The sequence below is a fragment of the Globicephala melas genome, chromosome 5 (assembly GCF_963455315.2).
Source record: "Globicephala melas chromosome 5, mGloMel1.2, whole genome shotgun sequence".
Lineage (NCBI taxonomy): Eukaryota > Metazoa > Chordata > Mammalia > Artiodactyla > Delphinidae > Globicephala > Globicephala melas.
The window spans coordinates 103,695,861-103,717,733 of NC_083318.1; the positions used below are offsets into that span (position 1 = coordinate 103,695,861).

General features: G+C 38.1%; 1 protein-coding gene across 9 annotated transcripts in view; it reads left to right on the plus strand.

Annotated features, from left to right (window-relative positions):
• Positions 1-9,837, plus strand: part of PTPN13 (protein tyrosine phosphatase non-receptor type 13) — a 234,925-nt gene extending 225,088 nt beyond the window's left edge. For all 9 annotated transcript variants that reach the window (XM_030847049.3, XM_060299626.2, XM_060299625.2 and 6 more), the window contains 5 exons: positions 1,797-1,887; positions 3,930-4,267; positions 5,731-5,946; positions 6,764-6,826; positions 9,148-9,837. In XM_030847049.3, the coding sequence (XP_030702909.2) occupies positions 1,797-1,887; positions 3,930-4,267; positions 5,731-5,946; positions 6,764-6,826; positions 9,148-9,243 (804 nt within the window). In that variant the 3' untranslated portion in view covers positions 9,244-9,837. The remainder of the gene's footprint in view (positions 1-1,796; positions 1,888-3,929; positions 4,268-5,730; positions 5,947-6,763; positions 6,827-9,147) is intronic.
• The last annotated feature ends 12,036 nt before the right edge of the window (positions 9,838-21,873 follow it).

Consider the following 21,873-nt stretch of genomic DNA (forward strand, 5'->3'; position numbering starts at 1 on the left):
TTTTCTGCAAGGTTAGGAGAAATTTTAAGAATCTTGAAAATGTCTATTACTTTACAACTTCCAACTATAAAAGTACCATCTTGTCATTTCTAGCAGTAAATTAATTTTTCTAATTAGGATCCTAATAGTATTGATTTAAAGGGATCTCTTTAGCAGCTTCGGAGCTTGATAAATCTCCCTGAAGATTATCCTCATATATAAGGCTGAAGAGTTTTTTTAAAAAGTCAAGTATCAATTCCAACCATCCACTAAACTTCATAGTTAATACACTAAAGATGTGATTCATCGTTAGCAACAGTTTTTATTTTAATACAGCTCCAAGAATGTGCCCCCCAGTTCAAAGCAGCAGTGCTTCAGAGGCCTTGCTCCTGTGGTCTTGCTGGCCCCATCCATTACTTACCACTAGGCCAAAGAATAATGTAGCACCACTGTGGTTTGGGGGTCTACCTTGCCCATCTCCCTCAAACCATCTGCTTACTTGCCCACATCCTGAGCTTTTCGTAGACCCTGAAGTGAAAGGAGCTAACTTCTACTGAGAGCTTCAACAGTGTGCTAGATGCTTTGTGTATAATGCTCAAAATATTTTAAATCCCATTGTATGGATTTGGAAACAGGTTCACAATGTTAAGTTATACTCTTTCTCTCCATTTTGCAGAAGTGATTTCTTCTTTAAGGTCTTAAGTTTAAATGTTACCATCTCAGAAACTTCCCATCACAACCCTTTATAAAGCAGATGTTTATTCTTCTGTATCACAGCAGCTTGTTAATTTCTTCAAAGCATATATCACAATATTTGTTTGTTTACTCTTTTACTGCCTCTTTCTCCCAGTAGCCTGTGGTCTCCAGGACAACCCAAATCATATCTTCTTTCTCTCTAATGTATTCCCAGCACTTATTACAGTGCCTTGCATATAGTAGGCATTTTCAATGTATGTTGGTTGACCTGGATGGCTAGATGGATGGATGGATTAATTAATGAGTGAATGAAAAGTGAGAAAGAGTTGGCTTTAGAATTTAGGACTATCTTACCACAATTCTACCACGTGGAATATTCTGTGACCCCAGAGACAATAATGCAAGAAATTCTGCTCCAGCTCATTACTTTAAGCCAAAATTGTTTTCATGAATTGTGTTTTTTTTCCTAAAATGAAATTATACACATCTTTAAGCTGAAATTTAAAATTAAGATACAAACTGCTGCCTCACAAAGTTAGTTGACTACAACATGTTAAAGATATTTGCAACAATATATTTCAACAACTGATATCTTGAATTAGTATTGGGATTGCAGGCTTATTTGTCTTGACAGGACATATCTGTTTCTTAACGGTCAAATTTGCCCTGATTGATAGTCAGTTTTGCACCCTGCACATTTAAAGCATTTGCAGGGGCTTCCCTGGTGGTTCAGTGGTTAAGAATCCACCTGCCAATGCAGGGGACACAGGTTCGAGCCCTGGTCCGGGAGATCCCACATGCCACGGGACAACTAAGCCTGTGTGCCACAACTACTGAGCCTGCGCTCTAGAGCCCGTCAGCCACAACTACTGAAGCCCACATGCCTAGAGCCCGTGCTCCGCAACAAGAGAAGCCACCGCAATGAGAAGCCCGCACACCGCAACGAAGAGTAGCCCCCGCTCGCTGCAACTAGAGAAAGCCCACGCACAGCAATGAAAACCCAAGGCAGCCAAAAATAAAAATAAATAAAATAATTTATTTTTAAAAAAAGCATTTGCAATCATTACTGAATTACTGTTTATCTCAACAAATTTAATTTTATTTCCACTTTTGCTTTACAGAATCTTCAAGAATTAAAACCTCTGGATCAGTGTCTAATTGGACAGACTAAGGAAAACAGAAGGAAGAACCGATATAAAAATATACTTCCCTGTAAGTTCCAATTTGGCTTCAAATCAAATGTATTTTTAATATAATTTAAACTGATTTAAAACTTATGTGCTAGTTTACCTTATCTCTCACATAAGTGTGCACACACGCAGACACACACATTCAGAGATTTATATCAGTAACAAATTTATATATACAACCTGAATTCTTTTAAAATTATCTGTGGGGCTTCCCTGGTGGTGCAGTGGTTAAGAATCCGCCTGCCAGTGCAGGGGACAAAGATTCAAGCCCTGGTCCAGGAGGATCCCACGTGCTGCAGAGCAGCTAAGCCCGCGTGCCACAACTACTGAGCCTGTGCTCTACAGCCCACGAGCCACAACTACTGAGCCCATGCACCTAGAGCCAGTGCTCTGCAACAAGAGAAGCCACCGCAGTGAGAAGCCCGCGCACCGCAATGAAGAGTAGCCCCTGCTCACTGCAACTAGAGAAAGCCCGTGCACAGCAACAAAGACCCAACGCAGCCAAAAATAAATAAATAAATAAAATTTATAAAATTGTGTATTCTGAAAATTGATTAGAGGCATCTTAAACATTTCTTCAGACATTGATGAATTTTTAAAGTCTTTTTAAAAATTGGAATTGGCTTCTAGATAAGCAATTTCTTAGTTCATGTGTCACAATCAAATCTATTTATTCTACTATTTTAAGTTTAGAGAAATGTCTTTGGTACATAACAACTGTATACGTGTGTGTGGCCACCATGGGACTACCAAGTTGCTTTGTTCTTTGAATTGTTTAAGATAACAGGAAGAAAAAAATAGCAATTCTTTTTACCTATATTTCACCCATTTCACCGATCAACGTGGTTTTTTAAAAAATATATATATGAATATATGTATATAGCTAAAATATTAACATCTAGCAACTTCTTATAATAATCACAAGCCACATTTACATATATAATCATGTTGGATTACATGATATGACATACTGACCTCATCTTTGCCAGGAAGTCATAAATTCAAAGATAAATAACATAACCAATAGTGACAAATCATGCAATAATAATACAATTGAATTTTTTCAATCAAGGTGGAAGACAAAATTCATTTTAGAAAACTTCCTTTAAGAATTGAATCTTAGACAGGATTTTTAAAATGGAATAGATCATGGTTTGGCATAAAGTAGGTGCTAATTGTTTCAGGCAAAAAAATGGCAGACTAGTATCTCAAAGCAGAATGGGATAAAGCCATAAATCCAAAACTACTGAGTAGATTTGTTTCCGTGGATCAAGAGATAGAAGTCAAATAATAGAAGGGCAATTGATGGAGGATTTTGAAATCTATTACTAAATGTCATAATTTGGTAATCACAGAAATAACCAGTTATATTTGAGATTGAAATGACTTCTAATGTATAAGTACATACAGATTAATTCTCTTGGATGAGATGGTTTATATACACTTTTTACTGGGGGAGCTTGGTTTGAAAATGTATTTTGACTATATGAAGTTACAATGCCTGGAGAATAAAGTGAGCTACCTTTTTATTTATTGAGTTAGTTTATTATTTTGGCCTACTTACTCAAAAGACTATAATTAGATAAGCAAGAATTAATTGTGTCAATTATAGTTGTAATAAGTACTTTAATAGTTTCACTGTAATACTAATTTTTGTTTTATGAAATAATTTTTGAAATTTTCATTCATATTAAATTTACCATTGTCATCATTATTAAAATAACAATGGAGAAGTAGCAAAGTTGTGTTTCCCTAGTTATTAAGAAGTTGTAAATGCATTCATTAATTTATTAATTTTGATTTTTTCCAAGCAAATCTATGTGAACAATATCTAATTTTTTCCAAAACTGAGTTGACATCTTAAATATACTTATAACATGAGGGAAATGTGCAAAATGATTTGACTGTACTGCAGTTTGAAAATATGCCTTTATTAAAATGTTTTTGTGATTTCATCTATGGTTATTAGGAAATTCTAATAATCTTTGACTCACCTTGTCTATAGGGCTCTTGTTTAAAAATGCATGATATAGATGGCTCTGTTTTGTGGTTGGAAATTCACAGACGATGCTACAAGAGTGCCTCTTGGAGATGAAGGTGGATATATCAACGCCAGCTTCATTAAGATACCAGTGGGGAAAGAAGAATTCGTCTACATTGCCTGCCAAGGACCTCTCCCTACAACCGTTGGAGATTTCTGGCAGATGATTTGGGAACAAAAATCCACAGTGGTAGCCATGATGACCCAAGAAGTAGAAGGGGAAAAAGTCAAATGCCAGCGCTATTGGCCTAATGTCCTAGGCAAAACAACAATGGTCAGCAACAGGCTTCGAGTGGCTCTTGTGAGAGTGCAGCAGCTAAAGGGCTTTGTGGTAAGGGCAATGACCCTAGAAGACATTCAGGTACGTGGATTAAATCTTTCCATGATTACGTCAATGTGTGTCTGAATAAAAGCCAGTGACTTCTTGGGTCCCATTTCAGTGGAACTAATTCCATCTACTATCCTTAATCTAATATAAGCTTAAATGTGACCCTCTTCATGAATTCTGCCAAATAGTCTCCTCCAGTATGTACTGTATTAAATGAAAATGATAATACAGGACTTTTACAGGATCAACCATCATCCTTTGCTTTGTGATAGATAGCACAGAATGGCTCAGAAGCTATGTGCTGGAAACATATTTTTCAGGTCAAACCTCTAAGTAGACTCAATAAAACTGTTTTTTAAAACCCTCTAAGTAGCAAATATTCCCCCATAAAGACAATGTATTTGGTAATATAGGAACAATTGTAGCATAAATATTTGTTATTCACATAATTCCTATTGCAGCCACCTAAGCACTGAATAAATTTAGCTTGAATTAGATAAGTGGGTATACCTTAAGTAAAGCTGCTACTGTTTCCTCACCTCCACACCCCTTCACTTTATTTCTTTCCTCCACCCAGTAATACTCAGTTTAAGTAATGTGTTTCCTATTGGCATTTTAACTTTGTTAAAGAAACAGAATAATTTTACTTCCATAGAAACAAAACTTACTGACTCAGTGTTATTGGTGGCATGTAAACATAGCCTGAGAAATTCCTTCATGATTTTTGATTTGTGGTTTTACAAAGAATTAAAGATTATACTTCCTTATTCATTTACACCAGCCTACCCATTACTTATGCTAGCACAATTGTTCAATATTCCTTAAATGACTTGTTTATTTAATCAACACATGTTTATAGAGCTTAGTTAGGCCCTGTTATGGAATATAGGGATTCAGAAGTTAACAACACAAACAAAAGGAAATCCCTGACTTCATGGACCTTACTTTCTAATGAAAAGATACTGGTGTTGATGATGCTGTGAGAAAAAAATCATCACAGGGATATCTGGGGGGAGGGAAGCATTTCAGTTAGAAAGAGCAAGTGCAAAGGCCCTGAGACTGAACTATGCCTAGTGTTTTTAAAAAACCAGAGAGGTCCCTATGGCTGGAGCAAAGTGGCCAGGAGCAAGAGGTTAGGTCTGAGAGGTAGCTGGGCCACATCATGTAGCACTTTCAAGCCACTGCAATGACTGTGGCTTTTATCTAAGGTGAATTTGAATTGGGATCATTAAAAAAAGGTTGCTATTCATATCAAAACATAAATTTGCTTTTAGGGTTTCCAAAAAGTCGTTTTTACCAATATTTAAAGTGTGGATCTAGTAACCTCGTTGATAAAGGCCCTCAGTGTGTTGTTTGATGGAGTCTGTCTTTCACTTTTCCTTGTATCTAATCCAATGGCCAAGTCAAAATTTAAAAGGACAAAATAATAATAAGAACTAATTATATGTGAACAACGTAGTATGCCTTTATCTACTTATTCTGTTGTACAATTTCAGACAGGAGAGGTGCGACATATTTCTCATCTGAATTTCACTGCCTGGCCAGACCACGCTACACCTTCTCAGCCAGACGACTTGCTCACTTTTATCTCTTACATGAGACACATTCATAGATCAGGCCCAATCACCACACACTGCAGCGCCGGCATTGGACGTTCAGGGACCCTGATATGCATAGATGTGGTTCTAGGATTAATCAGTCAAGATCTTGAAGTGAGTACTCGGAATTTTTTTTATTTATCAGTTTGTATGAATGACAATTTTCTTACTACATAGAATTGTATTTTAGTAAACGTTCAAAACTGCATAGGCCATGATCAAGAAGAAATAATACTTCAAACTTATATTTATTTTACTGGGTTTTTTGTTATTGTTACCTATAGGTGGGAAATACTTTTGTTATGCAAATTGATGCTAAATAGTCTATCTCTAAACAATTACTCCCAGTTTTTAAAATTATTACTAAGTAAACAAAGCTAATAAGAGTATAATCTTACTTAAAACCTAAATTAGTATAAATCACACTTAGAATGTTAGAATATCTTAGTACACATAATATGTAATTAAAATCATTACCTCTTGAAGAATTTGCTAAAAACAGTTATGTCTTGCTCTTCACACTCTCATGATAATTTAAGTAGGACAAATGAAATAGTCTGTTTCTCCCTTGGGAAAATAAAAAGATCAGGAATTTTATTCTGAGCAGCAAAATGTAGGAAAAATACTTTGCCTTTTTTTTTTTTAATGGAGATATTAGAAAGTCAAATTTCAGAGGGAAGAGCATTTCTGTTGGGGATTTTCAAATAGAATAACCTTCCTAATTCTTAAAAAAAAATCATAAATAAAATTATCAAATGATGGCAAAGTCAGTTCACCAACTTAATTTTGTCCAGAACAGTTTCTCAAGACTGCTAGAAGGGGAAGGAAATTGGGGTGCAGAAATCTATGTAAGCCACTCCTTAGTGAATCTTTGGGTTTCAAATTCAGTTATCCTTTTTATTTAACATACAGATTCTGTTTCCTTTGGCAGTTTGACATCTCTGATTTAGTGCGATGCATGAGACTACAAAGACATGGAATGGTTCAGACAGAGGTTAGTGTTGGCTGGTGCCTTCTAATGAAGATTTTTGTGCAAATATTTCCAGACTATCTTTTTTAAATGCTGCCTTTTAGTTTAAAAAATGAAATGCAATATCTACAATGAATAGATTACAGAGAATAGGATGGTATATTGGGGGCAAAAATTTGGGGTGGTACAAAATAGCATGTAATTAGTGGCATTCCTTCCCCATTTCCAACCTAAAAAAGAGATAAAAGGTAATCTTCTTGCTACAGAAATTTCCTGAGAGGGAATGGATTCAACAGCATTGACCAGAAGGCAGGAAGGGAGGATGGAGTTGTTTAGCTTGGAGAAGGCACTCTTGGGAAGGTGTTCATTTATCCTCTGTTTTGATCATTTTCATTTCTCTTACCTAAAGTCAAAACATGGGTTAAATCACCCACTGACCTACAGACTTGGGTCCTTCCCAGAGACTGCATTACTTAGAGTGTCTGTCTGCTCTGCATAGTTCCATTATCCTTTTTGTTTGTATTGGGGGAGGGATGTAGAAGTTAGTTTCATATATCTATAAATTCATTTATCTCTACCTCTTGAAGAATATAGAAGTTTATTACTATTTTTAAAATTTAAATTTGCCTACTTTCCCTTCATATACCTTTTTAATTCAAATTAAGTCTCCTAAGTATTAAGCTGATTCACAGTCATATTTTTCTAGGTAACAAAAACATACTGATCTGTATAAGCAGTTCTTTAGACCCAGGAAGTTCACTTGTTTAACAGATGTTTATTAAGTGCCTGCTATATGCCAGGCACTCTTCTAGATGCTTGGAGCGTATCAATGAATAAGATGAAGATCCCTGATGGAATAACAAAGATCTTCTAGTGGATGGTGATGAGGAAGGCAGACAATAAACCCATTAACTGAGTAGACGATATAGGATCTTTGAAATTAATAAGTGCTTTAGAGGGAAAAAGTAGGGTAAAGAGGATGAGTCATGGCAGGTTGGGGTGCTATTTTAAATAGAGTGGCACCACTGAGGATGTAACCCTTGAGCAAAGATTTGAAGGACGTGAAGCAGGTGGTCACGCAGATGTCTGGGGGTAAGAGCCTTTCAGGCAGACAGAACCACCTGCGAGGAGGTCCAAGGTGAGAGTGGGTCTTGTGTGTTCGAGAATAATCATGGCCAGGGTGTCTGAGGTGGAGGCAGCAGGAGGGGAAGTGCGAGAGGAGGTGACGGGGCCAGGGCCTGGGCTTTCCTCTGAGTGAGATGGGGCCATCGCAGGATTGTCTGTATAGAATGACATGATCTGACTCCCATTTTAAAGGACCACTCTGGCTGCTATGTTAAAACAAGACCAAATTGAATTAGGAAGGAGGGTGCAGGGTTAGAAGCAGGAGGTTGGTTAGGTAGCAAGCAGTGGCGGCCCAGATTGGAGTGGTGAGTGTGGATGTAGGGAGAAAAGGGCATTATGTGAAGTGTTTGCTAATGGATTGTTTGTGGCGTGAGAGAAAGTCAAGGATAATTGTGTGGAAAATGTGGGCAAATTAAAATTCAGATGGGCAAAAGGAAATAAAAGGGTTACTTGTATTCCTCTTCTTCAGAGTTGTTAACATTTTAGGCAACATTCTGAGCATTCTTTAGTGCACAGTGTGTGTGCTCACATGCACACAACTGTTTTAAATGAGATTCAACTGTAGTTATTACTGTTACTTTCCACTTAGTATACTGTAAATTTCTCCCATTTATTTTCAGGCTCATTAATTCCTTGCCAAATAACAGGAAAACTCAGATCCCTGCACTATCAACTTAGTAGAGAGTTAATTTCACTGAAAAAGTTAATTTTCAAAAACACATTGATTCTTGAAATCAAAAATATTCTTTTGTTCCAAAATATTTAAAGACAGTTATTTTGTGTAGTTTCTTGGGTATTAATTTCTTGACATTTCAAAACATCAAGACGAGTTCAATAAGTCTAGAGGAAATTTTGTAGGAAGTTTATTTTTCCATTATAAAAGCAAATCATAAAAATCACCAAAGCACAAAAAAATAGAAGTGGTCCACCCATCAGAGACAACTTCAGTTAGCACTCACCACCCACCCCCAAGGCTTCTTCCCTCCACATTTTGTCAATCTGGTTTCTGTTTCTTACAATTTTTGTGACAGTGCACAATTCTATGTCCTGCTTCTTACATTCAACTCTATGACATAATTTTTCATGTTTTCAAAAGTAAAGCATCACTTCCAGTAGTGGTGAAGCTGTATATATATATATTCACATTATACATCTAAAGTCTTCTCTCCCTCTCTTTTTTTTTCCTCTTTTTTTTTTTTTTCGGTGGGGGGGTGCTATAGGATCAGTATATTTTCTGCTATCAAGTCATCCTTTATGTCCTGACACGTCTTCAAGCTGAAGAAGAGGAGAAAGAGCAGGCCCAGCCTCTGAAATGACATGACAAGAACAGCCTTCTGGATGTCTGTCCACTTCTCTCCTAACTTCCAGCAGATGCTCCTGCTGTCTATTTAAAATAAAGATCACAGGGCAGTAAGTCCATAAAACATCATTATGCTTATTCTCCTCTACCTTAGAGGGGCATTCTTAATAACAATAAATAATGGTAAATGCTGTATTTTTACAGCTACTTTAACCTGTGATAATTATCAAAGATTTTTTTAACACTAACTGAATAATGCATATCTTAGGGATGATTAAGGCAGCATTTGACTATAGCTGACATTGTTACAAGGACACACTGAGACTATTTTTAATGCACCAATCTTGTTTATAGCGAAATTATTTTCCAGTATTTTTTAAAAACTAGAGCTATTTTATAGGGGATACTTGAAACCAGTATTTAAGCTTTAAATGACAGTAATATTGGCATAGAGAAAAAGGTAGCAAATGTTTACTATATCAATTTCTAATGTTTACTATCTAGAACTTCCTGTAATATATTTATATACTTTTTCATGAAAATGGACATATCAAATGTTTGTAACTGCATCATGTTATACATCATCTCACTTTGTAAATAAAAATACACATTAAAACATGAACAAGCCAAAAGTGTGTGCAGACAAGTTAAACATTTTCAGTGCGCTATTTTTTTTTTTTTTTTTTTTTTTTTTTTTTTTTTTGCTGTACGCAGACCTCTCACTGCTGTGGCCTCTCCCGTTGCGGAGCACAGGCTCCGGACGCGCAGGCTCAGCGGCCATGGCTCACGGGCCTAGCCACTCCGCAGCATGTGGGATCTTCCCGGACCGGGGCACAAACCTGTGTCCCCTGCATCGGCAGGCGGACTCTCAACCACTGCGCCACCAGGGAAGCCCAGTGCCCTATTTTTTAACAACATTCCAGGCCTCTGGGAAGGCAGGAACTTCTGGACCCCAACTTCCGTATCCCTACTGGGTGCCGGTTGTGCCAGCCACAGGCCCTGGGAGTGTTGTCAGAACTCCTGGTAGATCTTCTCCAGGCTCTGATGGTGAGGATCAAGTACTGACTAACAGTGGCTAAGAAATTCATTCTCCCTTCCTGCTGCCTTCCTGGGAGCCTGACTGGTACATAAGTCAGAATTTTCAAGTCTTAGTTGTTGTAAAACTCAGACTATCTCATGAAAGAAAACAATATCACACTACCTGGGAGGTTTATATTTGATTCTGCCTAAAGGGAAGAGATCAGCTTCAAAGAACCTGCTTCTGATTCTCAGTACTGAACGTATTTCGCTAACTCCTAATTGTGACAGCATTCCTCCACTCAGTCGTGAGTGACGCCATCCCAAGACCCCAGAAACTGCTTGGTTCCTTCTCATCAGATTGACCAATTCTGAGCTAGTTAACTGGAATTTCTGATCTTACCCAAGTGCAACGATTTTCTGGGACCTACTCCTGAAGAGCTGAGGCTATTTAGGGGCAGAAGACAGTGTCAGGAAATGCACAAAACCCCACAGGGATATGTATGACTCCTCTCTGGGTAGCAAGTTTGAATCCTACCTCAGAAGTGGCTCTGAATCTGGCAAGAGAAGTATCACCACCATCACTTCCACTTCAATCAGGACAGTTTCTACAGATTGAGTTGTAGCTAAAGATTTGGAAAAAAGGTTTCTATTGCTTTAAAAGATTTTTAGAAACTACTGAGTGAGTTGGAATCATGAGACCTTGTTTTCCTGTCATAAGCACAGGAAACAAGGCCAGCAGGGTCCAGGAGCCAGTACAGCTGGAGGTGATTAGCTACCATGTGAAGTCAACAGAAATAGAGGGGGAAAGCTGGAGAAGGATCCTTTGTCTGGAAAGAATGTAGCTAGGAAATGGAAACTGTGGGAAGAAAATGTGGGTTTCGATTTACAAACCCTGAATGGAAACTTTTTTTTTAAATAAATTTATTTATTTTATTTATTTTTGGCCATGTTAGGTCTTTGTTGCATGCGCGGGCTTCTCATTGCGGTGGCTTCTCGTTGGGGAGCACGGGCTCTAGGCACATGGGCTCCAGTAGTTGTGGCACTCCGGCTCAGTAGTTGTGGCTTGTGGGCTCTAGAGCGTAGGCTCAGTAGTTGTGGCACACAGGCTTAGTTGCTCCGCGGCATGTGGGATCTTCCCGGACCAGGGCTTGAACCCAAGTCCTCTGCATTGGCAGGCGGATTCTTAACCACTGCGCCAACAGGGAAGCCCTGGAAACATAATTACAGTAAAAATGTTACTGCCCTCATCTGGGACGTGGCTCCACTACCATGGAATGGGGTGAGCCATTTGCTAGGGCCACCCTGGTTAGAAAGCATGGCGAAGCCACAGAGCCAGGGTGGCACATGGAGACACTCCAATAGCCAATGAATGAATAAATACTACTTGGCTTCTAACGCACATTAGATAGCTAAGTACTATAAAATATACACCCAAACGTATAATGGCTCATACATAATAGAAATTTATCTAAGAGATCTGGGCAAGAGAACAGCTCAGCAGGGCAGCTCTCCTCCCTCTGACTGTTAGGAACCCAAGCTGATGGAGTTTCTGTAATCAACACATAGCTTCCAAGGTCATCCTGGGAATCGTTTCCATTTCCCCAGCCAGAAACGGGGGAAGAGTAGGGATACCTGTGGGGGATTCTTTGAGCTGGGCAGGCCTGGAAACAAAGCACATCACTGCCATTCATTCTATCAGCAAGGACTGGCCAAATGGTGGCCCTACGCACAAGGAAGCTGGGAAATGAGTTGGCTGAGCAGCTGATTCCCAGTGACAGACAGCTCTCTGCTATAGAAGGAGAACCACAAGTCGTGATGGAATCTATTTATAAAACTGAACTAAAGTTGTATATTTTAAAAGAATATCTTAATTTAAAAGAATATCTTAATATAGTCACTGCAAGATTGGATACATTATTTTGTCCCTAAGTTTGGTATATGTCATTAGTAGAAATATTTCTGTATTATGATAAAAAGAAGAGAAATGGCTATTGAGAAAAGGTCAGGTGTTCACATCTGTGGTTCCAAACAGCCTGCTAGATCTCTTGGTTTTAAGTCTGTTTGGGACTTCCCTGGTGGCGCAGTGGTTAAGAATCTGCCTGCCAATGCAGGGGACACAGGTTTGGTCCCTGGAACAGGAAGATCCCACATGCTGTGGAGCAACTAAGCCCATGTGCCACAACTACTGAGCCTGAACTCTAGAGCCTGTGAGCCACAACTACTGAGCCTGCACGCCACAACTACTACTGAAGCCCATGTGCCCTAGAGCCCATGCACCTCAACTACTGAGCCCACACGGCACAACTACCAAAGCCCGCGCACTCTAGGGCCTGTGTGCTGCAACTACTGAGCCCACAGCCTACAACTACTGAAGCCCGTGTGCCTAGAGCCTGTGCTCTACAACAAGAGAAGCCACCGCAATGAGAAACTCGCACACCACAACAAAGAGTAGCCCCTGCTTCCCACAACTAGAGAAAACCCACGCACAGCAACAAGGATACAAGACAGCCAAAAAAAAAAAAATGTCTAGTTATCTAAATGCAATGTGATACATCCAAGAAATGAACAACTCACCAAAGCAGTCCTTCAGTCAGATGTCTTGATCGTGGACAATGTGTTCCCATTTTACATAATTCAGGGTACCTTGTTATGGAGGAGATAAATGTAACAAATAATGCATTGACCTGCATAATATTTTAAAGCCAATCTAAATTTTAATATATCAATTTTGAATTGCAGTTGACTGCAAGTAAGCAAAAACTAGCCCTACAGACTTACACAAATTAGAGGTTTCTTTCTTTAAGAAAACAAGTTCAGAAGTAGACAATTGCTGGGATTGATTCTACAGTTCAATAATGTCAGATATAGTCCCATATGTTTATTTCTGCTTTTTTTTTCCTTTCCTGAGGAGACATAGCCAAAACATTATTGCTAAGACCCATGTCAAAGAGCATACCACCTATGTCTTCTTCTAGAATTTTTATGGTTTCAGGTCTTATATTTAAGTCTTTAATCCATTTTGAGTTTATTTTTGTATATGGCATGAGAAATAGTCTAGCTTGATTCTTTTGCATTTATCTGTCCAGTTTTCCCAACACCGTTTATTGAAGAGGCTGTCTTTTTCCCATTGTATATTCTTGCCTCATTTCTTGTAGATTAATGCCACATATGAGTGTGGGATCATTTCTGAGCTCTCTATTCTGTTCCATTATCTATGTCTGTTTTTGTGCTAGTACCATAGTGTTTTATTACTGTAGCTTTGTAGAATAGTTTGAAATCAAAGTGTGTGATGCTTTCACCTCTGTTCTTTCTCAATATTGTTTTGGCTATTCAGGTTCTTTTGAGTTTAATACAAATTTTACAATTATTTGTTCTAGTTCAATGAAAAGTTCATTGGTATTTTGATAAGGATTGCCTTTGGGTAGTACAGTCACTAACAATATTAATTTTTCCAATCCATGAGTACAGTATATCTTTCCATTTGTTTGTGTCATCTTCACTTTCTTTCATCAGTATCTTACAGTTTTCTGAGTTAATGATCTTTTACCTCCTTAGATTTATACCTAAGTTTTTTGCTTTTTTGTTTTTTTGTTTACCGGTACGCGGGCCTCTCACTGTTGTGGCCTCTCCCGTTGCAGAGCACAGGCTCTGGACACGCAGGCTCAGCGGCCATGGCTTACGGGCCCAGCCACTCCACAGCATGTGGGATCTTCCCAAACCAGGGCACGAACCCGTGTCCCCTGCATCAGCAGGCAGACTCTCAACCACTGCGCCACCAGGGAAGCCCTATACCTAAGTATTTTATTCTTTTTTGATGTGATTGTCAATGGAATTATTTTCTTAATTTCTGCTTCTGATAGTTTGTTGTTGGCATATAGAAACACAACAGATTTCTATATATTAATTTTGTATCCTGTAACTTTACTGAATTCATTGATGAGCTCTAGTTCTAGAAACACCAGTTGTTTTCTGGTGTTGTCTTTAGGATTTTCTATGTATACTATCATGTTATCAGCAAACAGTGACAGTTTTACTTCTTCCTTTCCAAGTTGGATTTCTTTTATTTCTTTTTCTTGTCTGATTTTTATGACTAGGACTTCCAATACTATGTTGAATGAAAGTGGCAAGAGTGGGCATCCTTGTCTTGTTCCTGATCTTAGAGGAAATACTTTCAGCTTTTTACCATTGAGTATGATGATAGCCGTGTGCTTGTCATATATGGCCTTTATGATGTTGAGGTATGTTCCCTCTATACCCACTTTCTGGAGAGTTTTTATCATAAATGGATGTTGAATTTTGTCAAAAGCTTTTTCTGCATCTATTGAAATGATAATATGATTTTTATTCTTCAGTTTGTTAATGTGGTGTATCACATTGACTGATTTGTGGATATTGAACCATCCTTGCATCTCTGGAATAAATCCCACTTGATCATGGTGTATGATTCTTTAATGTACTGTTGAATTTGGTTGAGGATTTTTGCATTTATGGTCATCCGTAATAGTGGCCTGTAATGTTTGTGTTTGTATGTGTGTGGAGGGGGCGTATCTTTGTCTGGTTTTAGTACAAGGGGACACTGGCCTTATAGAATGAGTTCAGAAGTGTTCCTTCCTCTGTAATTTTTTGGACGAGTTTGAGAAGGATAGGTGTTAACTCTTCTTTTTTTTTTTTTTTAATATTTATTTATTTATTTATTTGGTTGCACCAGGGCTTAGTTGTGGCATGTGGGCTTCTTAGTTGTGGCATGCAAACTCTTAGTTGCAGCATGCATGTGGGATCTAGTTCTCTGACCAGGGATCGAACCTAGGCCCCCTGCGTTGGGAGCGTGGAGTCTTAACCACTGTGCCACCAGGGAAGTCCCTTAACTCTTCTTTAAATGTTTAGTAGAACTCACCTGTGAAGCTGTCTGGCTCTGGACTTTTGTTTGTTGGGATTTTTAAAATACTGATTCAATTTCATTGATAATTGAGATAATTTAGATAATTGGGCTGTTCATATTTTCTATTTTTTCCTGATTCAGTCTTGAGATATTGTGCATTTCTAGGGCTTTGTCAGTTTCTTCTAGGTTGTCCATTTTATTGGTGTGTAATTATTCTTAGTAATCTCTTATGATCCTTTTTTTTTTTTTTTTTTGCAGTATGCGGGCCCCTCACTGCTGTGGCCTCTCCCGTTGCAGAGCACAGGCTCCGGATGCGCAGGCTCATGGGCCCAGCCGCTCCATGGCATGTGGGATCTTCCCAGACTGGGGCACAAACCCATGTCCCCTGCATTGGAAGGCGGACTCTCAACCACTGTGCCACCAGGGAAGCCCCTTTTTTTTTTTTTTTTTTTTGCCACACTGCACGGCATGTGGGATCTTAGTTCCCCACCCAGGGATTGAACTCGTGCCCCCTGCAGTGGAAGCGCAGAGTCCTAACCACTCGACTGCCGGGGAATTCCCACTTATGATCCTTTGTATTTCTGTGGTGTTGGTTGTAAATTCTTTTTCATTTCTGATTTGGGCCCTCTTTTTTTCTTGATGAATCTAAAGTTTTATCAATTTTGTTTATTCTTTCAAAGAAATAGCTTTTAGTTTCATTGAACTTTTCTATTTTTTTAAGTCTCTATTTCATTTATATCTGCTCTGATTTTTATTATTTCCTTCCTCCTACTAACTTTGGGTTATGTTGGTCTTTTTTTTTTTTTTTTCCTTTAGGAATGAGGTTAGGTTGTTTGAGATTTTACTTGTTTACTGAGGTAGGCTTTTATCACCATAAACTTCCCTCTTAGAACTGCTTTTGCTAAAAGATTTTGGATCATTGTGTTATTTTCACTTGTCTCCAGGTATTATTTCATTTCCTCTTTGATTTCTTCAGTGACCCACTGGCTGTTTAGTAGCACACTGTTTACTGTCCACATTTGTAGGTTTTGCAGGTTTTGTTTTTTTTTCTTGTAGTTAATTTCTAGTCTCATAGCAGTGTGGTCAAAAAAGATATTTGATATGATTTCAGTTTTCTTAAATTTACTGAGACTTGTTTTGTGGCCTAGCATTTGATCTATCCTGGAGAATGTTCTGTGTATGTGCCCTTGAAAAGACTGTATTCTGCCTTTGGATGGAATGTTCTATATAAATATCTATTAAGTCCATCTTGTCTAATGCATCATTTAAAGCCAGTGTTTCCTTATTGATGTTCCATCTGGATGATCTATCCATTGAGGTAAGTAAGGTGTTAAAGTCCCCTACTATTATTGTGTAACTGTCAATTTCTCCCTTAATGTTTGTTAATATTTGCTGTAAGTATTTAGGTGCTCCTATGTTGGGTGCATACATACTTATAATTTTTATATCTTCCTGTGGGATTGATCCCTTTATCATTATGTAATGTCCTTCTCTGTCTCTTGTTACAATCTTTGTTTTAAAGTCTATCTTGTCTGATATAAGTATTGGTACCCCAACTTTCTTTTGTTTCTCACCACTCTTATTCAACATAGTTTTGGAAGTTTTAGCCACAGTAATCAGAGAAGAAAAAGAAAAGGAATCCAAATCGGAAAAAAGAAGTAAAGCTGTCACTGTTTGCAGATGACATGATACTATACATAGAGAATCCTAAAGATGCTACCAGAAAACTACTAGAGCTAATCAATGAATTTGGTAAAGTAGCAGGATACAAAATTAATGCACAGAAATCTCTGGCATTCTTATAAACTAATGATGAAAAATCTGAAAGTGAAATTAAGAAAACACTCCTATTTACCATTGCAACAAAAAGAATAAAATATCTAGGAATAAATCTACTTAGGGAGACAAAAGACCTGTATGCAGAAAATTATAAGACACTGATGAAAGAAATTAAAGATGATACAAATAGGTGGAGAGATATACCATGTTCTTGGATTGGAAGAATCAACATTGTGAAAATGACTCTACTACCCAAAGCAATCTACAGATTCAATGCAATCCCTATCAAACTACCACTGGCATTTTTCACAGAACTAGAACAAAAAATTTCACAATTTATATGGAAACACAAAAGACCCCGAATAGCCAAAGCAATCTTGAGAACGAAAAACGGAGCTGGAGGAATCAGGCTCCCTGACTTCAGATGATACTACAAAGCTACAGTAATCAAGACAGTATGGTACTGGCACAAAAACAGAAAGATCAATGGAACAGGATAGAAAGCCCAGAGATAAACCCACGCACATATGGACACCTTATCTTTGATACAGTTGGCAGGAATGTACAGTGGAGAAAGGACAGCCTCTTCAATAAGTGGTGCTGGGAAAACTGGACAGATACATGTAAAAGTATGAGATTAGATCACTCCCTAACACCATACACAAAAATAAGCTCAAAATGGATTAAAGACCTAAATGTAAGGCCAGAAACTATCAAACACTTAGAGGAAAACATAGGCAGAACACTCTATGACATAAATCACAGCAAGATCCTTTCTGACCCACCTCCTAGAGAAATGGAAATAAAAACAAAAATAAACAAATGGGACCTAATGAAACTTCAAAGCTTTTGCACAGCAAAGGAAACCATAAACAACACCAAAAGACAACCCTCAGAATGGGAGAAAATATTTGCAAATGAAGCAACTGACAAAGGATTAATCTCCAAAATTTACAAGCAGCTCATGCAGCTCAATAACAAAAAAACAAACAACCCAATCCAAAAATGGGCAGAAGACCTAAATAGACATTTCTCCAAAGAAGATATACAGACTGCCAACAAACACATGAAAGCATGCTCAACATCATTAATCATTAGAGAAATGCAAATCAAAACTACAGTGAGATATCATCTCACACCAGTCAGAATGGCCATCATCAAAAAATCTAGAAACAATAAATGCTGGAGAGGGTGTGGAGAAAAGGGAACACTCTTGCACTGCTCATGGGAATGTGAATTGGTTCAGCCACTATGGAGAACAGTATGGAGGTTCCTTAAAAAACTACAAATAGAACTACCATATGACCCAGCAATCCCACTACTGGGCATATACCCTGAGAAAACCATAATTCAAAAAGAGTCATGTTGGGGCTTCCCTGGTGGCGCAGTGGTTGAGAGTCCGCCTGCCGATGCAGGGGACACGGGTTCGTGCCCCGATCCGGGAGGATCCCACATGCCGCGGAGCGGCTGGGCCCGTGAGCCATGGTCGCTGATCCTGCGCGTCTGGAGCCTGTGCTCCGCAACGGGAGTAGGCCGGCGTACCGCAAAAAAAAAAAAAAAAAAAAGAGTCATGTACCAAAATGTTCATTGCAGCTCTATTTACAATAGCCCGGAGATGGAAACAACCTAAGTGCCCATCATCGGATGAATGGATAAAGAAGATGTGGCACATATATACAATGGAATATTACTCAGCCATAAAAAGAATCGAAATTGAGCTATTTGTAATGAGGTGGATAGACCTAGAGTCTGTCATACAGAGTGAAGTAAGTCAGAAAGAAAAAGACAAGTACCATATGCTAACACATATATATGGAATTTAAGAAGAAAAAAAAATGTCATGAAGAACCTAGGGGTTAAGACAGGAATAAAGACACAGACCTACTGGAGAACGGACTTCAGGATATGGAGAGGGGGAAGGGTGAGTTGTGACAGGGCGAGAGAGAGTCATGGACATATATACACTAACAAACGTAAGGTAGATAGCTAGTGGGAAGCAGCCGCATGGCACAGGGATATCGGCTCGGTGCTTTGTGACAGGCTGGAGGGGTGGGATAGGGAGGGTGGGAGGGAGGGAGACCCAAGAGGGAAGAGATATGGGAACATATGTATATGTATAACTGATTCACTTTGTTATAAAGCAGAAACTAACACACCATTGTAAAGCAATTATACCCCTATAAAGATGTTAAAAAAAATGGATTAAAGACCTAAATGTAAGGCCAGACACTATCAAACTCTTAGAGGACAATATAGGCAGAACACTCTATGACATAAATCACAGCAAGATCCTTTTTGACCCACCTCCTAGAGAAATGGAAATAAAAATAAACAAATGGGACCTAATGAAACTTCAAAGCTTTTGCACAGCAAAGGAAACCATAAACAACACCAAAAGACAACCCTTAGAATGGGAGAAAATATTTGCAAATGAAGCAACTGACAAAGGATTAATCTCCAAAATTTACAAGCAGCTCATGCAGCTCAATATCAAAAGAAAAACCCAATCCAAAAATGGGCAGAAGACCTAAATAGACATTTCTCCAAAGAAGATATACAGATTGCCAGCAAACACATGAAAGAATGCTCAACATCATTAATCATTAGAGAAATGCAAACCAAAACTACAATGAGATATCATCTCACACCAGTCAGAATGGCCATCATCAAAAAATCTAGAAACAATAAATGCTGGAGAGGGTGTGGAGAAAAGGGAACACTGTTGCATTATTGGTGGGAATGTAAATTGATACAGCCACTATGGAAAACAGTATGGATTTTCCTTAAAAAACTAAAAATAGAAGTACCATACAACCCAGCAATCCCACTACTGGGCATATACCCTGAGAATACCATAATTCAAAAAGAGTCATGTACCAAAATGTTCATTGCAGCTCTATTTACAATAGCCAGGACATGGAAGCCACCTAAGTGTCCATCAACAGATGAATGGATAAAGAAGATGTGGCACATATATACAATGGAATATTACTCAGCCATAAAAAGAAACAAAATTGAGTTATTTGTAGTGAGGTGGATGGACCTAGAGTCTGTCATACAGAGTGAAGTAAGTCAGAAAGAGAAAAAGAAATACCGTATGCTAACACATATGTATGGAATCTAAGGGGGAAAAAAAAAGGTCATGAAGAACCTAGGGGCAAGACGGGAATAAAGACACACACCTACTAGAGAATGGACTTGAGGATATGGGGAGGGGAAAGGGTAAGCTGTGACAAAGTGAGAGAGCGGCATGGACATATATACAGTACCAAATGTAAAATAGATAGCTAGTGGGAAGCAGCTGCATAGCACAGGGAGATCAGCTCTGTGCTTTGTGACCACCTAGAGGGGTGGGATAGGGAGGGTGGGAGGGAGGGAGATGCAAGAGGGAAGAGATATGGGAACATATGTATAGGTATAACTGATTCACTTTGTTATAAAGCAGAAACTAACACACCATTGTAAAGCAATTATACTCCAATAAAGATACTAAGAAAATTAAAAAAATAAAAATAAAGTCTATCTTGACTGATATAAGTATTGATACCCCAACTTTCTTTTGTTTTCTATTTGCATGCAATACCTTTTTCAGTCCCCTCGCTTTCAGTCTATGTGTGTCTTTTGATCTGAAGTGGGTCTCTTGTAGGCAGCATGTATATATGTCTTTTTTCTTTTTAAATCCATTCAGCCACTTTATGTCTTTTGATTGAAGCATTTAGTCCATTTATATTTAAAGTAATTATTAATAGGTGTATACTTACTGGCATTTTGTTCATTGTTTTCTGGTTGTTTTGAAACTCTTTTTTGTTCCTTTCTTCTTTTTTTTCTCTTCCCTTAGAATTTGATGATTATCTTTAATGTTTGGACTCCTTTATCTTTTTTGTGTGTGTATCTATTTTGGATTTTTTGTTTTGTCATTCATTACCATGAGGTTTAAATATAACAAGCTCTGTACACACATATATATATAAACATATATATACATATAAATTTAAGTTGATCTCAAGTTCAAATGCATTGTAACAGCCCTACATATTTGCTCCCTCTCCCCACATTTAATGTGTTTGACATCATATTTCACATCTTTTGGTTTTGTGTATCCCTTAACTAATTATTTTGGATATGGATGATTTTAATACTTTTGTCTTTTAACTTTCCTACCAGCTTTATAAGTAGTTGATCTACTACCTTTACTGTATATTTGCCTTTACCAATGAGATTTTTCCTTTTGTAATTTTCATATTTCTACTGTGGCCTTTTCTTTTCCACTTAGAGACATCTCTGTAACATTTCTTGTACAGCTGATTTAGTTGTGCTGAACTCTCTTAGCTTTTAAAACTTCTCTGTAAAACTCTTTCTCTCTCCTTCAAATCAGAATGATAGCCTTGCTGGGTAGGGTATTCTTGGTTGTAGGTTTTCTCCATCACTTTGAATATATCATGCCACTCCCTTCTGGCCTGCAGAGTGTCTACTAAAATGTCAGCTGACAGTCTTATGGGAATTTCCTTGTATATAACTAATTGCTTTTCCCTTGCTGTTTTTAAGATTCTCACTTTAATTTCTGTCATTTTACTTACAATGTGTCTTAATGTGGACCTCTTTAGGTTGATCTTGTTTGGGACTCTCTGTGATTCCTAAGCCTGAATGCCTGTTTTTTTCTTCCCAGTTTAGGGAAATTTTCAGCTATTATGTCTTCAAATATGTTCTCTGCGCCTTTCTCTCTCTCTCTCTTCCTCTGTGACCCCATAATGTGAATGTTAGCATGCTCGATGTTATCCTGGAGGTCTCTTAAACTGTTTTTTTGTTTGTTTGTTTTTCTTTTTCTTCTCAGCTTAAGTGATTTCCTCTGCTGTCTTCCAGTTCACTGATCCATTCTTTCATATCATCTAATCTACTGTTGATTCCTTCTAGTATTTTTTTTATTTCTGTTCTCGTACTCTTCAGCTCTGTTTGGTTCTTTATATTTTC